At 41.0% G+C, this 26,110-nt stretch overlaps 1 protein-coding gene across 3 annotated transcripts in view; it reads left to right on the top strand.

The window, feature by feature from the left end:
- Mctp (multiple C2 domain and transmembrane region protein) overlaps positions 1–26,110 on the top strand; it is a 338,130-nt gene that overhangs the window by 41,615 nt on the left and 270,405 nt on the right. Inside the window, exons 2-4 of one of the 3 annotated variants that reach the window (XM_072304484.1) lie at positions 986–1,179; positions 8,255–8,456; positions 13,251–13,390. In XM_072304484.1, the coding sequence (XP_072160585.1) occupies positions 986–1,179; positions 8,255–8,456; positions 13,251–13,390 (536 nt within the window). Of the gene's footprint in view, positions 1–985; positions 1,180–8,254; positions 8,457–13,250; positions 13,391–26,110 lie in introns of those variants that run through there. The other 2 variants (XM_072304485.1, XM_072304486.1) reach the window with 2 other exon arrangements.

Below are 26,110 nucleotides of genomic sequence, written 5' to 3'. Positions count from 1 at the left end.
AACACACCATTCAAGAAGAAATTCACTATTCTGTCATTTTGCGAAACATGAAGAGGAACCAGTAATTCTGAATATCTTTCAAAAATCTCCGAACTTACACGAAATATTTCACGTGAAATTTCAACATTTTATTTTTCATAACATTTTGCCATCCTGGTCGACACCCTGCCCGTCAAGACGGTACGTGCCGGATTCCTCAGTGTACTCCTTTCTAAACTCAAGTGTATTCTGCCATGCTCAGGAAAAACGCCGTATGAGCCTTTTAAATCAAGTTTTGAGACCATGCTCAGAAAACGCGTATGAGCTTTTAAACTCATGTTTCTGCCATGCTCAGGAAAAACGCCGTATGAGCCATTTCTAAACTCTAAAAACTTTGCCATTTTATTTCGGTAACTCTACCACAGTCGATAATAAATATTGGCGTTTTTACCAAGGTCCAGTAAAATTACCGAAAAAGTTCAATAGAATTCACGAAGATTTCGCGGTGAATTACAAATTCCATAAATGGTAATTTTCTCAAGAAAAAGACTGGGATCAAATACAACCCTGAATTCTTGGTTATTTTACCCTTCTCTCAGTAAATACACCGTGATTTTTTTTTTCAGTGCACTATCTCGCTGTCATCCTACACTGGACCACTAGACGGTCGTGCTAATGAAAAACGCCGTATGAACCTTCAGGCGTTTCCAAATTGTCTTTGATAAAACACGAATTCCCTTGTCAACTCATGAATATTTTTCTTTCAAGTTTTCAGAAAATCTTGTTTGTTTTTTGATCTAAAGTTCCTGAAAATTTGAAACAGTAAAAATACCGTTTTTTAGGTAAGCTTACCAGTCTGTCTTGGTAAAATTACCAATAATCGGTAAAATAAAGTGAGATGGCATAGGTACCAACGGACCTTGGTAAAAACGCCGAGAATTTTTTTCTAGTGTGTATGTTGGAGTTGTGGGATAATCTAAGCGGGGCCGTTTGTTGATCTGTGCAGGTCTAAGATGTCGAATCAAGGAGAGCCCCTCGCTGATGGGGCGGCACCTCTCCAAGTCGGCCTCGGAGCTGAGCCACCGCGGGGACGTCCGGCTGGAGACGGCCCGCGCCGCCGAGCGAGAGCGCAGCACCCCCTCCGCAGCCCATCACCTCTCCGTCATCCAGAAGACACACTCCTTCTTCACCTCCTTGAAGGTTTGAGTTTCACATTTTTAAAGACGTGTCTCTCTTGAAATCTAGGAAGGCCCCAAGGAGTCCACGTTGATATGAAACCATGGTGTCTAGTTCTTTAAAAACCGGGATTCATCAGGGAATGAGAATTTACCGGGAAAATCAGGTAATCTGTTCGAGAAACCGGGGAAATCAAAGAATTTGTTCCAGAAACCGGGGAAATCAAAGAATTTGTTCCAGTAACCGGGAAAATCAGGGAATTTGTTCCAGCAACCGGGAATAATGTAGAAGCTTTCATTGACCAGATAATATCAACACCAAGAACATTTTTGAATTAAAATTTTGAACGTGCGCTAAAGAAATGGCTGTAAGATTAGTTCAAATCTATATTCATATTTGAAACCACTACCTCTCCGTCATCCAGAAGACCCACTCCTTCTTCACGTCCGTGAAGGTTCCAGTTTCTTATTTTTAAAGACGTGTTTCTCTTTAAATCCAGGAAGGCCCCAAGGAGTCCACGTTGATATGAAACCATGGTGTCTAGTTTGTTAAGAACCGGGATTCATCAGGGAATGAGAATTGACCGGGAAAATCAGGGAATCTGTTCCAGAAACCGGGAATCTCTTCTCCAACCACCCAGGAATCATTTCGTTCTCACATTTGGACGTATTTCTACCCAACAGACCTATGTGAAGGTGAGAAATATGGGGTGTGCTCTAGAAAGCTGCATAAGAAGCAATGTAAAAGTGGGCGTGATTCCTTCTATAGAATTGGAAAAGCGGAATATTACATTCTATTAAACAGACCTATGTGCCAACTGAATGCGGAACTCATGAGCCGCGGGCATGGCAAGAGAGCGTTGTGGACAGGCTCATGAGTTAAAGACTCCCTCAATAACGAGATGTTGTGGATGAAGATGGTGGGCGGGAGGTGATAAATGATCCGTTCGATTTTACTTTGACTATCCTGTCCCATCCACTATAGAATGGCAGGCATTCCTTAGCCACTTTTAATGTGACACTGGGCGGGAGCGCGAGGGACCAGCTGAGAAATAGGAGCTGTGACTAGAACCAAGATATGTAAGATTCCTTCAGAAAGTTCGATTTGCCGCTACGAGCCCACGACATGGATCATCATCAGGAGATCTTAATCTTACAGTTCAAATCTTTATTTCTCAACAATATGTACACTTCACACAGGGAAAATACACGACAAATACATACATAGGGCTACAACACTTCAATCCTTATGTCCGGGGGAAAGACGTTAAGGGACAGGTGAAGGTTGGAGGCGCAGCATTAGTCGTGCGTGCCACACAGGAGGACATGCGCTGCAGTATACGTGCGAGCACAAGGACAGGGGTGCTGCAGTACACGTGCGAGCACAAGGATAGGAAGCTGCAGTAGACGTGCGAGCAAGGGCGTGTGCAGCAGTAAACGTGCGTGCACGGGATGGAAAGGACGGGATTGAGAGCTCCGACTAGGGCGCGACGAGGGCAAAGTCGAGAGCGTCTGATTTCACCAGAGAACTGGCCGAACCCCTATCTTTTCAAAACGTAGAAAAAACAAGGGAACGGGCATGTAAATGAGACCCCGAACTCTGGTGGTCAGGGATGAAAAGCTGGAGGGATCCCTCTCGTCGGCGCACAGTCGGTTCCCTGCGCGGGGGCGGAGAAAGCGCGCGGTTGAGGCGTGGACGGTGGAACAAGGGAGAGCCACAGTGGGCTCGAACAACACGAAGCCCGTCGAGCCGCGACTCGAATTGCCGTGACGTCACTGGCGCTTTATTATTCTCATTCACTCATTCGCAAAGAGAACTACGAGCACACCCCATATTTATCACTTGCACATAGGTCTGTTTGGTAGAAATACGTCCATTTGGCGGTCTAATCTGACGTGCGCCAAAGAAATGGCTGTAAGATGAATTAAAATCGATATGCATTTCTGAAACTCTGGAAAAGTGTATTCTTTTCCCCAAGAAAATCCCAGGAAAGTGGAAGAAAACTTCGGTTTCTCATCAGGGAATGAGCTCCTGAAAATCAGGGAAAAATCAGGGAATGAGCTTTGCCAAGAAAACTGGACACCATGTACAAAACGGAAAATTCTGGATTGGAAAATATGTTATCAGAATCAGTGTTCGAAACTCACCTTTGAGTTTTAGGAGCCATGTGGCGCATCAATCCCGATTTTTAGGCGCCATTGAAGCTTTTCTAGGAGCCAAATTGACTTTTTGCCCATATATTACGGCACCTTTAGTGAAAAGTTAGACGCAAGATGTTTTTGTATCAGAAGTAGTAAGTAGCTGTAACTTGGGAAAGACAAAAGCACCGAGATTGAAATCGTAAAGAATAGAAAAAGCAAGTTTTCACTTGAAAGTCTGAAAATTCTGAGTTTTGTTCAATTCAAATAGACCTTGTTTTTCTTTCTTTATTGATGTGTACTTCCTTTGAAAATCCAAATTTCAAGGGCACTTTTTAGGGGCACACGTTTGGCGCAGAGCCACCTCAATTTTTAGGAGGCCGCCTTTGGCGCCTGTGAGTTTCGAACACCTGATATTCGGGACGTTTCATGTGTAGGTAGAGTGTAAAAGAACCTTTGAACGTTTAAGAACACATTACATTCTGAACATGAGGTTTTTACAAGGCTAAGAAAATAGAATGACCACAACCAGGACATTTTGGACCAATTACATGCCCATCCTCAACTGAGACAAAAGCTAAAACTTTGAAAATGAAAACGAGAAAATGAGAAAGCAACTGCAGCCTGATTGTTGAAATTACTTGTTTGTCGGGACGACATAGATGACATAGGTTAAAAGGCGGAGCGTGATGGTCGGCTGTCTTATCACTGCTTTGTCGTGCCTATGTCGGCTTGATCTCACGACAAGCTAACGGCACCTCTTCAGTTTCCGACAGTATGTCGTCCATTCCACCTGAAAAAAGCACGACAAAGCAGCGATGAGACATAGCCGACCAATCACGCTCCGCCTTTTAACCTATGTCATCTATGTCGTCCCGACAAACCAAAAATTTCAACAATCAGGCTGCAGGCCTATAGGAAAGGATCAGTGCCAACTTGTTTTGTATTTAATGTGTTTTTTTCGTTGTGTGCATTCGGGTTAATGTGTTTCATCCATCTCTTATCACCATGTCCCTTTGTAGGTACACATTTCTACGACGCAGCCCGAGGCCAAAAATACCACACTACAAATCCGAGACGTTTTGACTCGAAACTGAGTAATTTTCAGTCGGAAATATTAAAAATTGAACAGATCAAACATCGAAGAATTTTTGAAGAAACCTGAGACCTACGTGTTGGCGGCCGAGATCCGAGAAGAAAAACCCCACCTTTGTACCCTTTATCCTTCTCTTGAAATGTTTCAACTTCCTCGTAACGATGACCATTTTAGAATTGATAAATTCTAACCCGCCTTCTGGGTTTGTTGGTCGCAAATGCGCCGAAATAAGTATGAAATATTAAAGACGTTAAAATTGGTTTAAAAAAACCTATTAACAAAGCACTTGTCTTACAGCTTGTGTATCATACTGCTTAAAGTCGCGCACCTCGTTCTGAGATGGAAAAGTTTATGAAAAATAAGATGGATTTTCAAGGATGAAATTTCAAGGAGAAAAAACCGTGGAATTCGATGGGCGATCTCAGACCTTGTGCACTAGTCTCTTTGGATTTTGAAAGATGTCACGAACAGGGTTGCACGCGTGAAATGAAAAATATAAAAGATTGGAAATTTCCGTGAATTATTTCATGACATCTCACGAGACGGTGAATTATTCCATATTTTTCAGGGACTGGAGTATGCAACTCGCATTAAAACACACGAAAATAGAAGAAAGTCACAATTTTTAAATATCGCGAAACATGATAAGGAACTAGTATTTTTCAATCTCTATCATAAATTTCTGAAATTTTATGAAATATCTCACGCGAAATTTCAAGATTTTATTTTTCATGAAAAATTGCAACCCTGATCACGAACCCTATACAGGGTTATTCGAAAGTCACGCATCACTGGCCATAACTTTAAGTTCTCTTTGAATCAGTGAGTTCGAAAACACACCAACTCGATAACTCGAAAATGCGCAACTTTCATTAAAGGCGGTAAATTTTTATAAAAGTCATTGAAGTCAGCGCATCTGTTCAAACTTGGACCTTTAAAATGTTCGTAAGTGCCTGTCTTTCGGCACCAAACATCCTTTTCTTAGACAAATTTCTTCACCTACTGTGCAGTTATGTTTGTGTCTTGATTACTTCCATTTTTCCGAGTTGGCGTGTTTTCCCTCTCACTGATTCAATTATGATATCGACTTGCGGTTAAAGACGCTTTTCCTCAGGCATTGTCTCCACGAGCCGTTTCACGAGATTTGTCCCAGGGAAAAATCCCACTTACGAAGTAGCAAAATTTGTTCAATTTTTCTTTCCATTTTACGGAACATTTGCGATTTTTGAGTGTCTGACATACGGCGATACTATTGTGCATCTGTATTCACAGGATTTTATGGAGGAATGCCTCTCGAATTCATGCATTCAGAATAGAGTTTTTATTGGATTACATTATTTTATAATTTTTTTGCACTTTCGGCATGAAATACTGCTCGCTTGTCACCCGGGGGTCCAGGAGGTGGAGCCCCCGACTAGACGCAAGACGAGCGAAGCGAGCCACAGCGGCTAGTTAAACTATAAGGTTAATCCGTGAGCCATCTAAGCAATTTTTACAATCCTGCCTAGTCAGCAAAGTGCCTACCAAAGTTGCTATTGTTAATTGAAAATGTATAGTTCTCTGACGTTAAAGGTACTGACAATGGAAAACGTGCCGAAAAGTTTCGGCCAAAAATTATAATTAAATGAAACTGTTTTGATATAACTTAATTCTTGCACATTTTTTAGCATTTTAGCTGCATACCCGACTAGGAAGTAAATTAAGCGCTACGACCAGTGTGTTACAAATTAATAATTAAATTATTAGATAAACTTCTGAATGACTACCCTTCAAGTAGGGTTCAAAGCGTTAAACCAGTAAAAAAAAATTCCTTGTTTCTCAAAAACCGATGTCATATTCACAGAGTAAAACTTCGAACGCAATTTTCTCACAACAAAGTTTTCCCACATAGGTCATTACTGTAGCTATCGCCTACATTCTGTAACATAGAAAACAACTCACTGCCTCCTTCAACAGGGATGTGACGGCTACACTAGTTATGAGTGCTATGTCTTCATCCGTCTTCCCCGACGTTGCTGCTTCAAACACGGTTACTAGAAAGAAAAACAATCGGGTTCAAAGCGTTAAACCAGTAAAAAAAAATTCCTTGTTTCTCAAAAACCGATGTCATATTCACAGAGTAAAACTTCGAACGCAATTTTCTCACAACAAAGTTTTCCCACATAGGTCATTACTGTAGCTATCGCCTACATTCTGTAACATAGAAAACAACTCACCGCCTCCTTCAACAGGGATGTGACGGCTACACTGGTTATCAATGCTACATCTTCATCCGTCTTCCCCACAACTCACCGCCTCCTCCAACAGGGATGTGACGGCTACACTGGTTATCAATGCTATATCTTCATCCGTCTTCCCCACAACTCACCGCCTCCTCCAACAGGGATGTGACGGCTACACTGGTTATCAATGCTATATCTTCATCCGTCTTCCCCACAACTCACCGCCTCCTTCAACAGGGATGTGACGGCTACACTGGTTATCAATGCTATATCTTCATCCGTCTTCCCCGACGTTGCTGCTTCAAACACGGATACTAGAAAGAAAAACAATCTACACTTAGAAGGATATTATTAGAAAACTATGAATAGGTTCACCCAAATGGACCACCAGACAAAGTGCGAATTTACGGCAGTATGAAAATGGAGCTTTCGAGTCTAACAGTTGTCAGACTGCGCAAAAAATAATTTAATTAATGGTGCAACTAGGCGCATTTACATGGGTGCCTGGTGGCGCAATAAAATATTAAATTATTGGTTTGACTTTGCAACAATGCAGTCCTTGCGGAACATAACCAGATGTAACCCTAGGTCTTGTCTCCACGAGCCGTTTCGCGAGATTTGTCCCAGGGAAAAATCCCGCTTACGAAGTTGGGAAAAATATTGATTAACTCAATATTTTTCCCAGTACCAAGTATGGTACTTGTACCCCTAGGACCCACTAAGAGAAGAAGAAGAAGTGAAAACGAATTGTGCGATATTTTATTCATTACTACATTGTTATTTTTGTTTAGTTAAAATAATGTGTCTAATTGTCAATTTAGTGCATTTATTATTATAATCCCGGTTATATACTCGATTTTATCTAACTTATCTTCCCGCGCAAGCTAGTCGCAGGACTGTATGAGCCCCGTCCCATGGAGACGGTAACTGGGAAAAATCCCAGAAGTTTCATTCCTGCGATTCGAACTTGGGACAAATCCCATGAAAACGTCCCGTGGAGACAAGGCCTCATATTGCGGGGGATAATTCTTAGGGTAATTTCCAGTTTTTAATCCCCTCGGGGGGAGGAGGGCGGGGGGCAACTCAAAAATTTTAAATGGCCATCCCCCTCATGGCCAGTGGTGCGTGACTTTTGAATGACCCTGTATGTATACTGTGTGTGGGTGCTGTAACGTGAACTCTGACGGACCATGTTTCAAGCTCGCTGAAAATAGAAGAAAGTCCCAATTTTTAAATTTTGCGAAACACGATAAGGAACTAGTATTTTTCAATCTCTTTCATAAATTTCTGAAATTGTATGAAATATTTCCCGCGAAATTTCAGGATTTTATTTTTCATGAAAAATTGCAACCCTGGTCACGAACCTTATACAGGGTTATTCCAAAGTCACGCACCACTGGCCACAACTTTGGTTCTAATTATGATATCGACTTGCAGTTTAAGACGTTTTTCCTCATATCGAGGGGCAAACTTTTTTAGGTACTTTCCAGTTTTTCATCCCCTCGGGGGGGGGGGGGGGGGGGCAACTCAAAAATTTTAAATGGCCATCCCCCCCATGGCCAGTGGTGCGTGACTTTTGAATGACCCTGCATGTATACTGTGTGTGGGTGCTGTAACGTGAACTGTGAAGGATGATGTTTCAGGCTCGCTGGGCGCGGAGCAGGAGCCGGGAGCGGCGGAGCCTGCGGCGCGTGGAGATGGGGCCGGGGGGGTCGCCGCTCCACGGGGGGCGCGACTCCCCCCGCAGCGCGACGGCCACCGACTACACCGCCGACAACTCCTCCGAAGGCAGCCCTCTCACCATGTCACCTAAGCACCGGCTCCTCCACAGATCCACCCTCCAAGGTAATTATATCTAGGGTATAATGACCATACGTGGTCTGTCCGGAAATTATCAGGACTTTTTACATTTTGAGAAATCGAGCATACCTATGACACTGTGGTTTTAATCTCCTTCGAAGTACTCTCTGTAAGACACAATGCACTTGTTCCAGCGATTTTTGAGCTTTTCAAAAAGCATTCCTTTGGGATGTCCTTCAGCGCTCTCGTCGTATTCTCTTTGATGTCATTGATGGAGTCAAATCGAGTCCCTTTCATTGGAGATTTCAGCTTTGGGAACAGCCAGAAGTCGCAAGGAGCTAAGTCTGGACTGTGTGGATGATGTGGAACCAGAGGAATACCGTGCTTTGCCAAAAACTGTTGCACAAGACAGGAGGAATGAGTCGGAGCGTGGTCATGTTGGAGCATCCAGTCACCGGAGCTCGAGTTTTTCAGTTAAAATTTCCGCAACGATGGTCCTCGGGATATTTAGCTGCTCTTCCAGTTCACGCACGGCTAACCGACTGTCTTGGGCAATAGCTTCCCGAACTTTTTCCACGTTATCGGTAGAATTCGTCGACGAAGGTCTCCCAGACTGCAGATCACTAGCGACTGTTTCACGACCTGATTTAAAGCGATTATGCCACTCATAAATATTGCTCTTGCTCATAGAATCAGTGCCGAAAGCTTTCCGAATAATTTCCATGGTCTCCTTGGCAGTTTTTTCTAGATTAAAGCAAAATTTAATACAAATTCTCTGATCTTCACGCTCGGTCATTCCACGAAAAAAAAAACGCGACGATAGCACTTGACACACACACTTTGATCAGTTGATTGCAATCGACTGGTTAAAGGTGTGAAAGCCCCAATTGTGTGGCTGCATTAAAGAGGACATGGGCAAAGTCCAACCCAAGTTTCAGCTCATCATCTGCATTACATTCCGAGATAATCAGGAAGTCCTGATACTTTCCGGACAGACCACTTATCCATGCCATGTAGAATTTGCACGAACCAATGAGGGGCTTGGAGGACAAGGCGCACACCGCACAAGTGCAGTTTTTGAAAAAATTGGGATATTTATAATTTCAGGTTAAACTATTCATAGTGCACATTCTGTGAAAAATTCGCCCCCAAATTCCAATTGTTGAGCATCAGAAAGTCAGTTTGAACTTTTTTTCCGCCTTGAAGATCCATGCAATTTTGAAACTTCAAACAAGCTGAGATATTAACGATTTCAAGTAATAATAGTCTTAGCTTTTATTGCATATTCTGTGAAAAATTAGATCCCGAATTCCAATGTTTAAGCATCAGAAAGTCAGTTTGAATTTTCTTTCCGCCATGAGGATCTAAGTAATTTCGAAACCTCCAACAATTACAGTTTTTGAAAAAATCGAGATACTAATGATTTCAAGTAAAAACAGTCTTAATGCATATTCTGTGCGGAGAATTTGCTCCCAAGTTCCAAGTTTTAAGCATCAACAAGTTAGTTTGAACTTTCTGTTCGCCATTAAGATCCATGTAATTGAAACTTCCAACATGTATTTCGCGAAATTGCAAGAAATGCACTTATCATGGCGCCTTGCCCTCCAAGCTCCTCAAATGTTCTTGCTGTATATGAGAGTGCTTCGCTAGCTGAGTTCGCGTTGTTTTTCCTAATTTTATCCTGATAGGGGCCGTCTCCAAATTACGTAACGCTAGAAAGGGAGGATAGGGTCTTTGCCAGCGTTACGCGGCGTTACATGGGTGCGGAGAGGTAGAGTCCCTTTATACTGAGAGTCAAGACAATGCGAATCCATTTCTGATTGGTTAACCGGATTTTAGGCCTTCACAGTGTCACAAACGGGAATAAAGATTACATTTTCACCCATTGCAAAGATTATAATCTGGAGTGGACCGAGGAATTTCGGGTTCGACAAGGAAAAAACGGAAAGAGAGAAGGAACGGAGAAAGGAATTTAAGAATGAGCCGATCAAAGATTACGAAAAACGTTCAATTTCTGTAATCTTTATTCCCGTTTGTGACTCCATGAGGGGTGTTGTCTTGACTCTCAGTATAAAGGGACTCTACGGAGAGGTATAAAGCGAAGCGCTACGTAACGAGTTTTAGTGATTTTTTTTTTTTTTTTATTTCCGCAGAAGTTTTCGCCGGTTGTCTTCAGAAGTTAGAAAGAATCTCGAAAATATTCTCTGCATTACTTCCACGTTTCCTTACCAAATATTAACGCCGATTCTTTCAGTAAATGTATGGTGATATATATATGATTTTTTTTTTTTTTTTTTTTTTTTTTTTGATCGGGAGGGAAGTTCGGGCAAGCGTTGCGTAACCTTTGAAGGGGGTTAGCACAGCGTTACGGAGCATTACAGAAGGGTAGCGGGAGGGTGTGTCGAAACTCGGAAATTCAGTGTTACGTAATTTAAGGACGGTCCCTTATAGGATACAGAAGACAAATGGATCTAAAAGTGAGAAATCTCCCACTTCGTGACGTTCATTGGGAGGCATTTTTTGATTGTCAGTCGTAAAATTCCAAAATGATTTATTGATTGTTTGATTATCTAATTTTTCTGTCACTATTGAAGATTCACCTTACGTGAAAACTAGTGGACAGAACTGTGATGTTAAGTTTTTGCAATCACTCAACATCAGCGCAAAGTGTCAGAGCGGCTGAAAACTGCTGGGTTCTAAGATTAACTTAACGCAACGTTCGACCCAGAGGAATAAATGGAGGATACATAGACAAATAGATTTTTTCGTGCAAAAGCGATTATCATCTGAAGTCCTTCCTTCTTGAAGCACAACGTAAAAAAGTGTAGTCCATTACGGCGATAACCCGTTCGAATTCCTCCTCTTTTAATACACGGCGCCTGGATGCAACTATTCGTGTCCGACGGATGTCCGCGTTGCATACCGAAAAATTGAAGGCGTTTTCGATTTCATCGTGTTCAAAGCCATGATGAGTCTGCCCCGCCGCCGACGTAATATCTGCCGAGTTTCTTTAAAGAGGAGCGCGGGTTGATTATTTATTTTGATAGATCAAGCTATTGAAAATTAAGGAATTGGGAAAATGTTGCGATCCTGTTGGTTGGAACGGGTGTTTGTTGTAAACCGAGGGGAAGATGATTGACTAATTATATAGGGTCTCTCTTGGGCTGCCGTTAGTTAGCCTATTACTTACCTCCTCTATCCATTGCAACCATTCGCTTCCACCAATAGGATCGCTCCATTTTCAACTTGTTCTCTTCGCTCATAGCTTTGTCTTTCAGTGATCAGCCCGCAGTAAGTGCCAAAATTAAGTTTTGAGAGAAAAGACCTAGAAGGTAGCGTCCGGACGAAGAAATCTTTTGAACCCATTCTTCGTGCTTCGTAGTATCATTTATAATCATCCAAAAAACTCTTAGAAATTAATCGTATGATTCATAGGTTCAACTCGGCCTATAAACGCAAATGCATGCTTTGCTTTCATTTTATGTAACTGTCAATTCATATTTTCGCAACACCAAGAGTTAGAGTTTCTTGCATAGAGAAAATACAAGAGGTGGTGGCAAGGCAGCCATTTTGAAGATTGACTGTGATGTAGAAAAGTACACGAATTGGCGCGCTGTAACATAATTAGAAGTTAAGAACGAGCGACAAAGTAAAATCCCAGAGAAAAGTTGACTTACTTTTCTAGTTCCTGCTTCACAGTTTGCAGTTCAGATACATTTTCTTGCACCCCCCTCAATCAATTTCATGATGGCACCTGTATAAAGATCTACGTCACTATTGAATTTAGCATTGAAAGTCATACATGTAATTGATCATTTATTACCTACCAAGGCTCTCTAATTTTTGCGTGTTTGGTGTATCAGACGAAATGTAACAAAGTTGTTATTAAATGAAATATATATTATTAACTCGCAATTCATTTTCCGTTAAAGGGGTTGGAAAACGTAATGACACGCAAAAAGTGAATAGTTACGAGTTTTTACAGCCGAAATGAGTGGAAACCTCTCAACCTTCCTCGTGGTTTTTTTTTTTTTTTTTTTTTTTTTTTTTTTTTTTTTTAAATTTGAAAGAGATCTCAGTTTTCCCGCACTACCTTCAACCAATTAAAAGGTTAGCTTCGCAGAGGAAACACTCAACACAAATTTTTGGTTAATGTGAGAAGTAAAACACAAACTAACCCAAGTTTCCAAGATCTTCCATTGTTTTTTGCGCTGACTTCATCGCAAACTGTACCAAAATCATCACAAAATTCAGGTTGATTTGTGTGATTGATTGTGTTGACGTCCGCTTCGTTTTGTAACTCAGCGTTTAAGTCTCCAGTGCAAGTAACACATAAGAACACTGAGTGAGATCAAACACGGAAATTTCAACCGTACATTTCGAGTCTATTTCGGGACTCCTGAGCATCATAATGTTCTAATTGCGGTCTCGTTGAAGATTTATGTTCTTTACTGGAAAAAAAACACATTGGATCCAGAGTCCAGACTCTTAAAAACATCGACAAGATAAAATACTCTTGATTCAATCAGATTTCAGCTTAAATCAAGAACCAAGCCTCTTAATTTGAGCGGATTTCCTTTTGATGTGAGCTTAACCCTGATTGAATCAAGAGTCCTTTTTCTTGTTAATGTTTTCAAGAGTCTGGACTCTAGATTCAATGTGGTTTCTTTTCCAGTGTACATTAACCGCGATAAACACATGTACACAAATATTTTTATCATTGTTCGTTCCTAGCTGTGCCGTTGAATTTTACATTTCTCCATTCGCCACCACCTGTATTTTCTCCGTGAGCCGCTCGATGAAAATTAATATGTGTGGTTGTTATGTGCCTTATTTTAGAGTCACACGCCTACCCTGGAATGCACATTCCGTCCACTGAAACCGTTTCCATGCCAGGAGACTCGCCCAGATTTCTACCTAGACAATTAACCCACCCTAGCTCCACAACCGTAGAACCATTACCTCTCCCCTCAGACCCGGTAAGACGGATTTTCATCTTAAACAATTATTCAGCTTTTTTTATTGAGTGTTTACAGAGTACAGGGTGTTCTCAGGTCTGGAAATAGTACTGATTTTATAAGGGCGGTCCGGAAGTACTGAAAAAGTGCGGAATTCCGCAAGAAGGTCCGGAATTTTTTTCATTTTTTTTGCTACCTTGATCCGAATTTGAGCAAGAAATTTTCAAATTTTTGAAACCTTTCGATTTTCGTGAAATGGAGGTACTGAAGAGAACTAAATTTTTCTGTGAAGGAGGTACTGGTACTGAATTTCTTGGGAATGTACTGAAAAAGTACTGATTTTCGGCCAGCCTGTTTAAGCAGACACCCTAGACTAGCTCGCGGTAAACACGCAACGATTTTTAGAATCTGCACACTGATGTTCGAAAAATCATGTAGTGAACGCGTCGGTTTCAGTCACGTTTGTTTTAACCCTTGACCAGCAGTGGCGTGGCGTGAATGATCGATTATCGATATCTCGCCATTTGAAGCTATGGTAAAGGATCGATTACTAAGGTGTTCGCTGCGAACACCCTGATAATCGATCTTTTTTCATAGGTTTGAGTGGCGTATCGATCGATAAATCGCAAAGCACGCCACGCCACTGTTGACCAGAATCCATCATCTTTAAAGCGTTCCGAACCACGCAGTGGAACAGGAGCTTTCGACAGCCGTTTCACGTTTTTTTTTTTACGTTCTATATTTGCTACGGAATTTTAATTCATATCGTAGAATTGTTCAAGAAGACAATAACGTTTCTTCGTAACACTTTCCTTTCTTTGAATGATAATGACGTCGGCTTTCGTACTTCTTTTCCGTCAAGAAGTTTTGTTTTATTGTCTCTGCTTCAATCTCCAGTGAAATAGCATTACGGTCTAGTTAGTAGAAATTGTCCTCGGGGACGTATCTCTTCCGTATACTTCGTTCGCCTCTCGACTGGGCCCTCACTTCCCTAACACTGCCCTGCACCATGGCTACCTTCGGAGGGTCCTCCTGTACGGGAACATGTTTCTTTGTTGCGGCGATATATTGTGTCAATTGGAAGTTGTCGTGTGTGCTCTGCCGCAAGTGCGGCGACGGGAGAGCGAAGAAATAAAATGAAGACGAACGAATACGAAATACGAACAAGAACGTGTATTCAACAAAAGGTTCAACAACTGAACATAATAACTGAACTCAAAAAGGAACAAAAAAATGAGAAAAGAAAAAAAAGAAGGAGGTGAGCACGGGTCTATACCGCTGCTCTGACCCGACTGACTAGCTTGGCCCAACATGGCCGCACTCGAGCACTCGATCCCCTCTCGCTTCCATAACCCCTCCCTACGAGCGGGAAATTCGAAAATGGTCGCGGTTTTACGACGGAGGTCGAGTCTCATTTCATTTATTAGCACCGCTGGATCCCAACTCGGGTCGCCGTTTGAAATATAATATAACTTCTTCGACTAAAATTCCTACTAAAATTAAGTAAAAAGAGTGTAATTTAACTCACCTTTCTCCGAGACTCAAAGTTGGCGCCGAACTATGGATACATATTTCAAGCATTCTGTCAATTCTGCATCTTCCATCTGTTTTTTTATCTCATAAAGGGTCAAAACGTTAATTATACGGTACACTACACTCCGTACACTACCGCAAAAAGCATGGAAATCAACCTCGTAGGACAACAGAACAAATGGTAGAAATATGAAATTTGGGGGGGTCAGAGAACTTAAAACTGATAAAAAATAAATAAAGCAAGCTCATAACCTGAACGTTTCAGGCTTATCTTCATTTTCAATTAAAGTTTCAGAACCACTTAAACCATTCCTTTTGAATTTGAAAAACCTTTTTTGAATTTTAATACAATCTTTTCATCCGCATCTCGAGAGAGCAACACAAAATGGTCCGTCGCTGGAGAGCGGCTGATGTACGCAATGGCGAATATGATATATCGGAACTTTGTCCCTGGGATTTATTGATGGTGCTTGCAATTATTGGAAATGGGAAACTAGAGTCGATGGAGGCTGAAATGTTAATTTGTATTTTCACCTGTGTCGAATTTTATCCTTGGGATAAAAACATTATCATTACCCTTGACTCCGGACATAATGAGCTTGTTCAGCAATTCGTAATTCTTGCATTTTTGGAAACTAGAGAGTGCACAGAGTTCACAGGAATTTTCCCCGATTTTTTTGAGCAATATTAACCCACGAAATACGAGTCCAAAAGTCCGCATTTTGGGCTCCCATTTAAACGCGCGCCGCTTGGCCCATCTCAAAATGGCGCCCATTTTCTCCGTCCGGCGGTGGCCACACTTTTGACCCGGCGTGCCGGCGGGTACCTCTGCATACCTCTGCCGTGTGTGGGTCGTATGTCGTATAAACAAACGAAGATTGATAACACAAATGATCCGAGTAACTCGAAATCTCTTAATATTAAATAATTTAAATCCATTTTCGACTTCAACCAAGCACTTGGCAATAATATTCATCGTATTTTACAACCAGGAGCCACGGCCTATCGGCTCATTTTAAGGTGCATTCTGAAAATCAGTGTTACAAGTCCAGTGTCCAAACCCAGACTTTCTTCCTTTACTTTTTTTTGACCATTCTCTTTTCATTTTCGCCTCAAATCAAATGTTTAGCAGTTTCTTTGTCTTGAGTATGTGGTCCTGAATTCATTCAAGAGTTAGAAGTTCACCATTTATTTAGTATTATAGCCTTTTGACCTCTCAAGCTTTACCGATATGATCTCATGTAGTTCGAGGTTTCTTTGGCCCAAACCAAGTGATTACACATCTGATGTGTGTCTTATGGCTCTTCAAATTCGCAGTTTAGAACTAAATCAGAAACTACAGTTACTTAATCCAGTTCTGCTCTCTTGTTCAATGTTTGTCATAAGTGTTTGTTCGTGTCTGTTCTTTATAAGTGACCACTGTAGTGCATATACACAGTTATGCTATCGGTACAGGTATTATTTCTTGTTTTCTACAGTCAGGACTTTCTCTTAAGCGCAATAATTTACCAAAGAAATTCACCTAGTTGCGTAAATAATTTGGTGTATAGATATTCTGTTAATGTCTCCTTGCGGTGATGCAAAGTTTCTGAGATCTGTCATAAGTGGATTTTGCATTTAGACGGTCACTCTTGTCTGATAAAATTACTGCTCTACTTAGCAGCTTCAAATTTATACTTTGATCTCTGATTCATCACTAAATGACACTCGTGCGGTGTCATTTATCTTTAATCAGTTCAAAGCTATTTCGACAATGAATCATCAAAGGTCCGATCGAAGAAGGAATTTTCTTGTGAGTGCTGTGGCTGAACCGACATCTCAACTCAACTTTCAAAAGCATCAACTCATATAAATTTATCAGGAAGTGGTAATGGTAAGTGGAAATCATGGTAGTGCTCGCTTCTTTCATAAGCAAATTGTGCGCTCAAAATTTCAAAATCTACTCACCTGCATGTATATTTGAAGAGGAATACGACATGATATGTAGCAGGCTACACTTCATCTATGAATAATACATAAATTTGTCTTGAGAGCATTCTTAGGAAACTTCCACAATTTTTAGTTTTGTTCCTGAGAGAAAATTTTGAGATGACTCTGCTGGTATTCCCAGTGTCTTTTCAGAAATTTTGTACTTCATAGGTATCATCATATACTTAAGTATCAACAGACATTGTACAAGACATAAAATTTATTTGAGGATTCCTGCTATATGTTGTGTTTCCTGCAGCAATAAGGCTCATCATATTAAATGGAATGAAGTAATCAAAAACTACTTACCTACCTACAGCTTGGTCAGTTTCATTTCTTTCTATAGTGAAGAAAATGTTTTTTTTCTCTCTATTTAAGAATTCAAGGTGAATCAAACCTGTCCAACAAAAATTTTAATAAAATCTCTTGGTTCAAAAACACCTAAGAATCATTTCAATGGTAAAGTTGCCGACGATTCTTGTTAAAAGTCCGAAAGTCTGCTGGTTTACTGAATTTCTCAGGTACAGACGAATGGAAGGATTTTGAAAAGACATAGAATTACATCCTCCCATAAGATAAAGTCAGGAACATGGTTAAGGTTATCTGGGGATGATATTTGTAACATTTCGTTGCATGATTTTATAATCGAAGAGAAACAGAAAGTCTGAAACTTTGTGAATCTACGTAAGTGGTTTTCTAGTTAGGCTATGATATTGATATGCTCGCTTTGTTATCAATTAATCTCCACAAAGGTAAGCATAATTACATAAACTGTTCCACAAGAGATGCGAATGTAACTTGTAATACCTAAGTGACTTTACAAATCTTACCTGTTAAACTACCAGCTGCCCGATTATTGAAACTATGTCAGCCCGACATGAAAAGACATAGCCCTATCTTATCCATGCAATATATCGGAATTTGATGTCTTGTCGGGTTGCTCTAAGCCTTCAATAATCGGCCTGCTGATGAGTTGCAAAATATTTCCACTTCCAGACGAATGATCATGTCTTGGTTCATGCTTTCAATAGTAGAGTTGTGATGTCGGTTCAGCCACAGCACTCACAAGAAAATTCCTTCTTCGATCGGACCTTTGATGATTCATTGTCGAAATAGCTTTGAACTGATTAAAGATAAATGACACCGCACGAGTGTCATTTAGTGATGAATCAGAGATCAAAGTATAAATTTGAAGCTGCTAAGTAGAGCAGTAATTTTATCAGACAAGAGTGACCGTCTAAATGCAAAATCCACTTATGACAGATCTCAGAAACTTTGCATCACCGCAAGGAGACATTAACAGAATATCTATACACCAAATTATTTACGCAACTAGGTGAATTTCTTTGGTAAATTATTGCGCTTAAGAGAAAGTCCTGACTGTAGAAAACAAGAAATAATACCTGTACCGATAGCATAACTGTGTATATGCACTACAGTGGTCACTTATAAAGAACAGACACGAACAAACACTTATGACAAACATTGAACAAGAGAGCAGAACTGGATTAAGTAACTGTAGTTTCTGATTTAGTTCTAAACTGCGAATTTGAAGAGCCATAAGACACACATCAGATGTGTAATCACTTGGTTTGGGCCAAAGAAACCTCGAACTACATGAGATCATATCGGTAAAGCTTGAGAGGTCAAAAGGCTATAATACTAAATAAATGGTGAACTTCTAACTCTTGAATGAATTCAGGACCACATACTCAAGACAAAGAAACTGCTAAACATTTGATTTGAGGCGAAAATGAAAAGAGAATGGTCAAAAAAAAGTAAAGGAAGAAAGTCTGGGTTTGGACACTGGACTTGTAACACTGATTTTCAGAATGCACCTTAAAATGAGCCGATAGGCCGTGGCTCCTGGTTGTAAAATACGATGAATATTATTGCCAAGTGCTTGGTTGAAGTCGAAAATGGATTTAAATTATTTAATATTAAGAGATTTCGAGTTGCTCGGATCATTTGTGTTATCAATCTTCGTTTGTTTATACGACCCACACACGGCAGAGGCATGCAGAGGTACCCGCCGGCACGCCGGGTCAAAAGTGTGGCCACCGCCGGACGGAGAAAATGGGCGCCATTTTGAGATGGGCCAAGCGGCGCGCGTTTAAATGGGAGCCCAAAATGCGGACTTTTGGACTCGTATTTCGTGGGTTAATATTGCTCAAAAAAATCGGGGAAAATTCCTGTGAACTCTGTGCACTCTCTAGTTTCCAAAAATGCAAGAATTACGAATTGCTGAACAAGCTCATTCGTGCAGCGATAATATTCATAAACGGTTTGACAATTTGTATACGTGTTCCATTACCGAGTCCATTCTTAACATCTTGTTGGATGGAATTAATTCAAGGGAAAATAAAATTACATTAAATTAATCGAAGCTTTTACTTAGCACATCTTTATTTTTATCAATTACTTGTTTCTTCGAAATCACCTGGTATACATAATAAAAACAGACCTCGTTCAATCAAGTTCCTGTTGCAAAGGCGCCAAATATAAAAGAGCGCTCAATATTTATTTTAACACTTTTAAATTACTGATAAACATGACGGTAGCCCGTACTTCTGGTCCAATTTATGAAATGGAAATTCGGAACGAATTGAAGAATTCAACTACTCGGGTCGAAAGTTAAGCTGCAAATCATTCGTGTCATATAAACATTTTGTAATGTTCTCGAGACCAAGTTGAGGAACGAATTTCCGAAATAGTTGCCTCCTCAGACTTTTGGTGAAGATATCTCCAGGCTGATTCAAAGCACTAACTTAGTTGACCCTTAACCTCAAGCTTTTGCACAGTCCATCGCTTCCGATATTGCGAAGAGGGCAGTAAGTAGTGCATGTTGGGATGAACCTCGAGACACTAAAAAGTATATATTACTCATGGCTCCTCAAAAGTGCACCAACTGCTCTTTTCGCTATCGCGGCAAATCGGAATCGAAATTAACCTAAGCTTTAGTTACCACTTTTACATTATGGACAGAGTGAAACTTATTCAATCTAGTACCGAGGGGAAGTTCATAAGGAGCTCATCTTGCTTATTCACAAATAAGCAAATGATTAGAGAGCGCGCGTATACGTACGTACGTATAAGGTATACGTCGAAAAAAATTTCCTCTTGGACATCGCACGATAATCATAACTCACCTTTATTTCTCCCCTCGTACCTAGTTGCTTGCAAAAAAATAAAGACACGGAAATTCACGGTTTCGAATCTCAGATGATTTATTGTCCTATTAAATTCCACAACTTACATACGTAAAGAGGTGAAACAGCTAAAGTATACATACTATGAGTACCGTTTACCCTGAGAAAGAGAAAAATTGAAGATACACTACATTTTGAACTATGAGTACTTACCCGGATAATACTAAGAATACTTTACCCTGAGAGAATATTAAATAATGCGCTACATCTCGGATTCACCGAATGAATATGACGGTCGGCTACCACTGACGTCGCTGAGTTTCAATATGATAGCGAAAAATGAATATTCATGGTGTACGCGATTGACACATTCGAAGAATGCTTTGCCCTGGTATAAATATTAAAAACATACTGCACTTCAGATCATCCGAACTCTTGTGGCGGCCGGCGGGTTCGGATAATAATTCTGAGAGTTTTCGGACGAGCTGATTTTGGTCCTTCTCGCTTCTAGGACGTGATGAAGTGAATACGGGCACAAAATTTGACCACTGCTGCTATTTCTCTCGAAATTAATTCCGAATTTTAGAACTTTCGCAATTTCTCAGAACTTTACTCGGAGTCTTCTAAATTCCCGGAATTTTCAGTCATCCTCTAAATTTCCTCGGAATTTTGTGTTTTATTCGTCAGTTTGACCGATTATTTGATCAAATTTGATGGGTTTTCTTCTAATCATATTGGCAATCTTTGGGAATAAATCCGGGCGTCTTTGGAATTGATTCCCGGAACTTTTAAACATCGGAATTAATTCTGGGAACCCTGGAACCTTTTGGTAAAATAATATGACAGCAATGACAAACAACAGCAACACAGCACAGAAAACGTTTACACTCGCCATTTACTCAGAGGCGCCATTAACTCCACGCTCGTCACCCACGGAGGCCGAGATTATCCGGAACAGATGGCGTTTCCTGTATCGAAGGCGCTTCAGGGATTTTCGGATGCTAACAAATAGTCCTTCTACTGGGCCATTTTATCCGCTAGCTCTCCCAAGGAGGAGTTGGGATTATCCAAAGCTCAGTGCAAATAATTAAACAAGATTCGATGGACGCCATATTTTGTGTCAGAACGACATGCGATGCATCGCATCCATCAGTTCCATTTTTTCAGCCACTCGTCATTTTTTCTCGAATTCTGAGATCGCAAATTTGTTGTCAGGAGACCAAAGAATTCATTTACCAATTGTGACTGACACATTTAACGTTACGAAGGCGTGGTTTTTTTAGAGGAAAAATGTACACTGAAAAAAAACACATTGAATCTAGAGTCCAGACTCTTGAAAATATCGACTAGAAAAAGTACTCTTGATTCAATCAGAATCTAGCTTAAATCAAGAACTAAGCCTCTTAATTTAAGCGGTTTTCGTTTTGATTCAAGCAAAAATCCGATTTAATCAAGAGTATTTTTTCTTGTCAATGCTTTCAAGAGTCTGGACTCTAGATCCAATGTGTTTTTTTCCCCAGTGTAACATTCGTGTGCAGTTTTGATGTCAGTTTCGAATGCTGTATGTATCCTCTGAAAAAAATAAAGCCTTTATTACGTTGAATTTTTTTGTACGAATTGTTAAGAGCATTCTTTAGTCTCCTCATATCAGGATTGCCACCTCAAAATTTGAGAAAAATGGCGAGTAGTATATTAAATGGAACTAATTGATGCGACATATCGCATATGCCGTTCGGACACAAATTATAGCGTCCATCGAGTCACCTAAAGCCTAAGTCTAAGATAGATGTTCCTGAGTTTGATAGAGTAAACAATAATCGGTCATATCCATTCAAGGCCAAATCAGCCTTGGCCTGCCGGGCTTGATTGTCCCGTTTGAGGACCCTGCAATTGGCCGTAACCGTTGGGCGGCCCCAACTCACCCAATGGTGGATAAGCCCCACCGGGTCCAAATTGGCCGCGGTAGAAGTTGTTTTGTGGCATGCGCCCGTCGGCGCAGTCCTGGAACAATTTAAAAGTATATTAAATACATAGAATATGAAAGTGAGGTGGACAGATAAATAGGTAGCAGAAAAAACTGATGAAAACCAAGGGGTATGTTTTGATTTTCTTGATCGGGTGGCATAATGACCTCTATTTACTTGCTTTTTCGCCAGATGTAAATATAATCGTCGGAGATTCCATTTTAAGCTGGCTAGTATTAATGGGTCTGTTCTAAGCAAGAAATACAGCCAACTTAATACACTTTTAAAGGGAAAATTCGCTCGAAAGTCACACATAAACAAAGTCTGAAATTCACATCTGCACAATCTGCTTGGCGATTGAGCACAGGGAAGAATTTCATGAGCGCCGCCGCCCGCGGCACCTTATGGTCCAAAACTCAAGAACAGGAAGATATAAGTCTGATAGTGACTGAAAGATCACGAAAGTTTCGCAACTTGTGTTTTTTTGAGTCTCTAATTTCGAATTTTATGTTAAATTGCCCACATTTTAACACCCTGACATATTAGTGGACAAGTTTGTGGTATGCTGCGAGCTGGAAATGCACACTGACGCCTACAAACCCAAGGGGATACTTCAATCATTGCGTAATGCGTGAAGTAGCCCCTTAGGTTTGTAGGCGTCAGTGCGCCTACAAATCTAAGGGGATACTTCAATCATTACGCAATGCTTGAAGTCTCCCCTTAGGTTTGTAGGCGTCAATGCGCGTTTCGAGCTGGATGCACGCCGCGCCGCAGCGCGCTTGTGATACTTCGACCGGAAGGTGATGAAATGAGCTTGAAGACCCAAGTAGCAGTGACCGAGAAAAATAGCGACCTTATCGGTTGATTATCGCGATTATATCGGTGGTGATAATCTATCGCGATACTATTAAGTGAAAAATTGCAATTTATGGCGATTAAATTGCAATTTTTCGTTCGATAAAATCGCGATCAATTTTCGTCGATATAATCTAGATTTCGATAATATCGCGATAAATTGCCGGGCGATAAAATCGCGATTTTATTGCAACAAGATCGAGGATAATCGCTGAGATGTTGATGATCCTAGCGATTTTATCGCCGATAAAATCGATATATATCGCAATGGAGATGTTGCATGTGTGAGGGATTTGCGATTTGACTGTTGTTTCTTTTGTAAAAGTTCACGAGAAACACGATGGTACCAATGGTTTTCTCTGAAATCATCTCCTAAGCTCAAAAAAAGCTCTCAAAGTGAGGCCAAAATGGAGGGGATATCCCGCCCTACCCTGAGAGTCCACCTCTACATCAAAACAAACTCTCCATACATAGATAGGGAGCAAATACTCGTACATTGACAGGGCTGCCACTTCATTTGGGGACTCCAAAACTGAAAACACGGTATCACTGCTAATGTATTTGCTCCCTATCTTTGCAAGGAGAGTTTGTCTTGACGTAGAGGTGGACTTTTAGAATAGCGCAGGATATCCCCTCCATTTTGGCCGCAACTTGAGAGCTTTATATGAGCTTGGGAGTTGATTTCAGAGAAAACCAGTGGCACCATCGTGTTTCTCGCGAACTTTTACAGAAGAAACAGCAGTCAAATCGCAAATCCCTCACACATGCAACATCTCCATTTTACCGTTGAAAAATGCTAAGTGAGGAATGTGGATAAAGTGCGTACGAACCTGTAGGAGGCGGAGGGCGAAAGCTCCGTCGGGCCATCTGACGAGGGCGTAGCAGCTGGCGGTACCGGTGGCGTTGACGAAGATGCACTGGCCGTGGACGATGATGGGGCAGTCGTTGCGGTGGGCCACCTTGTTGAGGAGGTAGGCGGCCTTCCGGCAGCCCTCCCTCCGTCCCGAGTTCTTGTGCGAGCCCATGTGCGGGCTGAACCCCTTGCACGGCTCCTGGTACATGATCACCTTCCCGCCGGACGCGATCCCCGGATTGTTGACCCGCCCCGGGATCACGAATAGAGGGCACTGCAACCGCAAACAAACTCCGTTAATACTATCGTGTGTATTCGTGAACGATACACGAAAATGGACATATTTCTGCCACCAAGAACTATGTGATAAATGTAAGAAGATATGAAGAAAAAAACACTAAGAAGTGGCCCGAAACCTGAATGTAACACTGTCGAGTGTGATCTACCGATGATGAGGTCTAAAAAGGCCCAAACCTGTATAGATCTCTCGACGTGACTCCAACTTAATATTCCATTTCAAACTACCTGAGCTGAACACTCTCCCTCCTCGGTTTCGTACTGGTGCGCATTAGAGTTCAAAAAATTTTTTTTAACTCTAATTTTAATTTTTGGAACTTCTTGGCTTTGATTTCCCCACGAAATGGTGTGGCCTTGTAAGAAGAGATTCAGCAATGTGTTATGTGTTTTCACTGATTTATTTATTTAATAAACGTGCTAAAGTTTTTCGGCTTGTGGCCATCATTAGAGCTTACAAAGAAAGGTCAAAAACATAAAACAATAAAACACTTAAAAAACATTTCGCTGGTCACGATTATCAATAAATTACCGCTGTGTGAATATCGGTATAAAGCTTACTGGATATCGGTACGCTGAAGTCTACATTGGGTGGTGGGGATATATGCCTGGTTTATCCTCCACCAGAGCGCAGCATTTCACAACACTGTTTAAATAGTGAGTTCTGGGCTAAATCGATCTCGGTTTGGACGCCCATTAATTTAATACCTTCATTCACTCCTTTTGCAATTTCAAACCGTTCTAGGACACCTATATATCTTTTGTCTCTAGATTTATGGATAATCTCAATATTAGCATCTATGGAGTGTTTGTTTTTTTTCCATGTGCCTAAAAACATTGGAAGACTCCTTGGTCAAATGCTTTTTCGCTCTTATATGAACAGATAGCTCTGTTTTACCAATGTAGCTTTCATCACAATCTTTACATTTAATTTTATATACGCCTGCCGAGCTGTACTTATCCTGTTCCTTCCCTGGTCCTTTTTAGAACTATGTGCGAGTGGGGAAGATTTGGTGTGCGCTAGAAAGCAGGAGCACTGTTAGAGTGGGCATGAACCCTGTGGAGAAATGGAAAAGCCGCAGTCGCCACAGTCAGGGAATACCGTGAAATGTCAAGGGAAATGACGAAAATGTCAGTGAAAACTAGGAAATGTCAAGGAAAACGACGAAAATATCAGGGAAAAGTTGTCAAGCCATGCACCTTAATTTTCTCTCTAGAATGGGTTGGACGTTTCGAACCACAAAATTTGCCTGAAAACTATTTTAAATCATGTCTTGTCAACCATCTGACATATCTTCAATTGCCAAAGAATCTCTGCAAAACGTGTAAGGGAATTGTATCCTCCAAGTTCTGTGGCAATTCTGAAAAGCAGGATTTTACATTCTGTCAAACGGAACTATGTGCCAACTGAATGCGGCACTCATGAGCCATGGGCATGTGACAAGAGCGTTGTGTACAGGGCTCATGAGTTAATGACTCCCCCGCGAATTCGCACTGGCGCTTTATAATTCCCATTCATTCATTCTTACGGCCCTCGACTAACGGGCTCGCCCCTTCTTTCTCACCTGTCTCTGGTTCCGTTTGGCAGAAATACATCCGATTGGTATGGTCATTAACGTTATTGGCCGTTCTATGTTTCCTAAACGCAAAATTACATACCTTAATATCACTGATCCGAAATCTGGTAACCCCCACGGGTAAAATATTCCTTGCACACGCCAGAATCCGAAAACGCACATGCGCTTCAAAGACAGTCGGAAAGTGCACATTTTCGAACATGGAGGCCACTGAGAGTAAAATCCAAAAGCGTAAAAACAGTGGACGGAGGCATCGTCTAATAGCGCACGGAAAGAATAAACTGTTTTTAAATCGGGTGAATGACAACGTTGCTTACCTCTACGATGACAGATGATCTTGACATCGAAGATAATGGGTATAGGTTGATAGAAAGTTCCCAAACTCTACTTCATGAAAACATAAAGGAAAATGAAGGAACTTTTTCCTCCTCTCCTACCCCTTGCCCGTATAATTTTAGTCACAAATGTATAATGAAGGGTCGTCGCCGCAAATTTAAATGTAACTCGTTTGAGAAGATATGTTTCTGCACTAATATGATTGGGTCGGA

Source organism: Bemisia tabaci, chromosome 9 (genome assembly GCF_918797505.1).
Source record: "Bemisia tabaci chromosome 9, PGI_BMITA_v3".
NCBI lineage: Eukaryota > Metazoa > Arthropoda > Insecta > Hemiptera > Aleyrodidae > Bemisia > Bemisia tabaci.
The sequence above is the reverse complement of the archived record's forward strand: the minus strand, read 5'-3'. Positions and strand labels throughout refer to the sequence as shown.